The 2002-nt window shown below is 42.2% G+C and overlaps 1 protein-coding gene across 2 annotated transcripts in view; it reads right to left on the minus strand.

Annotated features, from left to right (window-relative positions):
- The window catches only part of cyp7b1 (cytochrome P450, family 7, subfamily B, polypeptide 1), an 8883-nt gene extending 7833 nt beyond the window's left edge, over positions 1 to 1050 (minus strand). Inside the window, exon 1 of one of the 2 annotated variants that reach the window (XM_014029756.1) lies at positions 739 to 1050. In XM_014029756.1, coding sequence (XP_013885210.1) covers positions 739 to 806 — 68 coding nt within the window. In that variant the 5' untranslated portion in view covers positions 807 to 1050. The remainder of the gene's footprint in view (positions 1 to 738) is intronic. The other variant, XM_014029754.1, reaches the window with a different exon arrangement.
- Between the last annotated feature and the right edge of the window lie 952 nt (positions 1051 to 2002).

Genomic DNA, 2002 nt, shown 5'->3' on the forward strand with positions numbered 1-2002 from the left:
ACATGTAATATGAACATGACACGTCATATGAACATGACACGTCAATATGAACATGACATGTCATATGAACATGACACATGTCACTATGAACATGACACATGTCATATGAACATGACACATCACTATGAACATGACACATGTCATATGAACATGACACATGTCATATGAACATGACACATGTCATATGAACATGACACATGTCATATGAACATGACACATGTCATATGACCATGACACATGTCATATGAACATGACACGTCAATATGAACATGACACATGTCAATATGAACATGACACATGTCATATGAACATGACACATGGAGGCAGCCTGTCCTCGTCCTCTGACATGTTGTCATTCGGCACCTGGACCGGGTCGATCCCAAACCAGTGGTTTTGTTGACACATCTTCCTCTGGAAGGTTGCTCAGGAGTATCAGGATGTTTTCTTGGTTTGGAAGCCATTGTTGACATTGTTGTTACTTTTCTTGCTTTGCAACACGGCGTCTAAAGCTCAAAGGGTACTTCCGGTTCAGACGTGTGGGAACTATCTATAATCAGTTCGGTTCGGATCGTAGCGGAACCACAACATCTGGATCCAAGTTAACAGAGAAACCGAAACCGGGAAACTTTTTTCCCCCTGAAAAAGTTTGTTTGTCTCAAAGTTTAATCAAAGCAAAACCAGAACTCCAGAACCCGGTCCGGTTCTACACTCAGACAACCGAACCGGGTCAGAACTGACCTTTTTCTGCCGTGGAGGAGGAAGAGGAGCAGACCGAGGAGGCCGAGCAGGAGGAGGAGGAGGACCATGATGCAGCTTCTGTCCTGAACGGAGTCCGCAGCCCAGATTTATCCAGCCGTCACACCTCTGGTCCGAACCGAACCACCCACCGTGTTGCCAGGTAAGAAGTGTGGGATGATCGTAGCAGACACATAAATGACGTCATAACTAAAGCACAGGTGTGTTGATGTGTTCCAGTCACTGTGGTGTTAAATACAGTGTAACAGCTCACAGCTCTGTGGGACCAGTACCAAATGGATCCAGTAGAGTTGTGTTAGTTTGTGTGTTTCCAATGAACAAACAAACAATGACGGCTGGAACTAATGAGGCCTGAGCGCCCCCTGCTGTTAGGAACCAGACATGTCACCTGGTTTACTGCAGTTTTCATCAGAACTGATGAGAAAACAAACATCTGACTTCACATGTTAACATTTTATTCTCAGAGCAACAACACGTCCTCAGAGATGACAACAACTAATAAAAGAAACAAAAACAACTCTTATACAAATTTAAAAGTGCCTGCTACCAGAGGTGTAAAGTAACTAAGTACAAATACCTCTTTACTGTACTTAAGTACACTTTTTGTGTATCTGTACTTTACTTAATTATTTTTCAGCCTACTTTTTACTTCTGCTTCTTACATTTTCACACAATTATCTGTACTTTCTCCTTACATTTTAGAAAGTTGTTACTTTTATTTCATTTTTGCTTGTTTTCATCCCAGCTGCTTAGTATAAAAATAAAAACTATCATATAAACTGTGCCTGCTACGCAGAGTGAATTTAACTGTGGCTGAATGAGAAGTATAAATAAAATATAAGTGTGTGTGGGCGGAGCTACAAGCTCTCACCTGGACAACATTAGGAATGTTTGCAACATTATGTTTATTCATCTTCAAACCTGCAGAAAACAGAACCAACTAGAACTTAACAGAACTTTGGTTTCTGAGTTCAGCTAAAAACACTAAAACAATTTCCTGCTGAGTGTGGACTCTGTACCACAGAGCAGACAGTGTCCCTACAAACCCAGACCCAAACCAGTGGTTATTCCGTATGTTGCGGGTGTTTCGGAGAAACTGAGACGTTTATTTTCTAAACATGATGTCCCTGTGGCTTTCAAACCCCAAAACACATTACGGCAAAGGCTGGTTCACCCCAAAGATCCGGTGCCCCGGCACAAACAGAGCAATATTGTATATGCTGTTAAGTGCCAGGAGGACTGCGAC

The sequence above is a fragment of the Austrofundulus limnaeus genome, unplaced genomic scaffold (assembly GCF_001266775.1).
Source record: "Austrofundulus limnaeus strain Quisiro unplaced genomic scaffold, Austrofundulus_limnaeus-1.0 Scaffold949, whole genome shotgun sequence".
Taxonomy (NCBI): domain Eukaryota; kingdom Metazoa; phylum Chordata; class Actinopteri; order Cyprinodontiformes; family Rivulidae; genus Austrofundulus; species Austrofundulus limnaeus.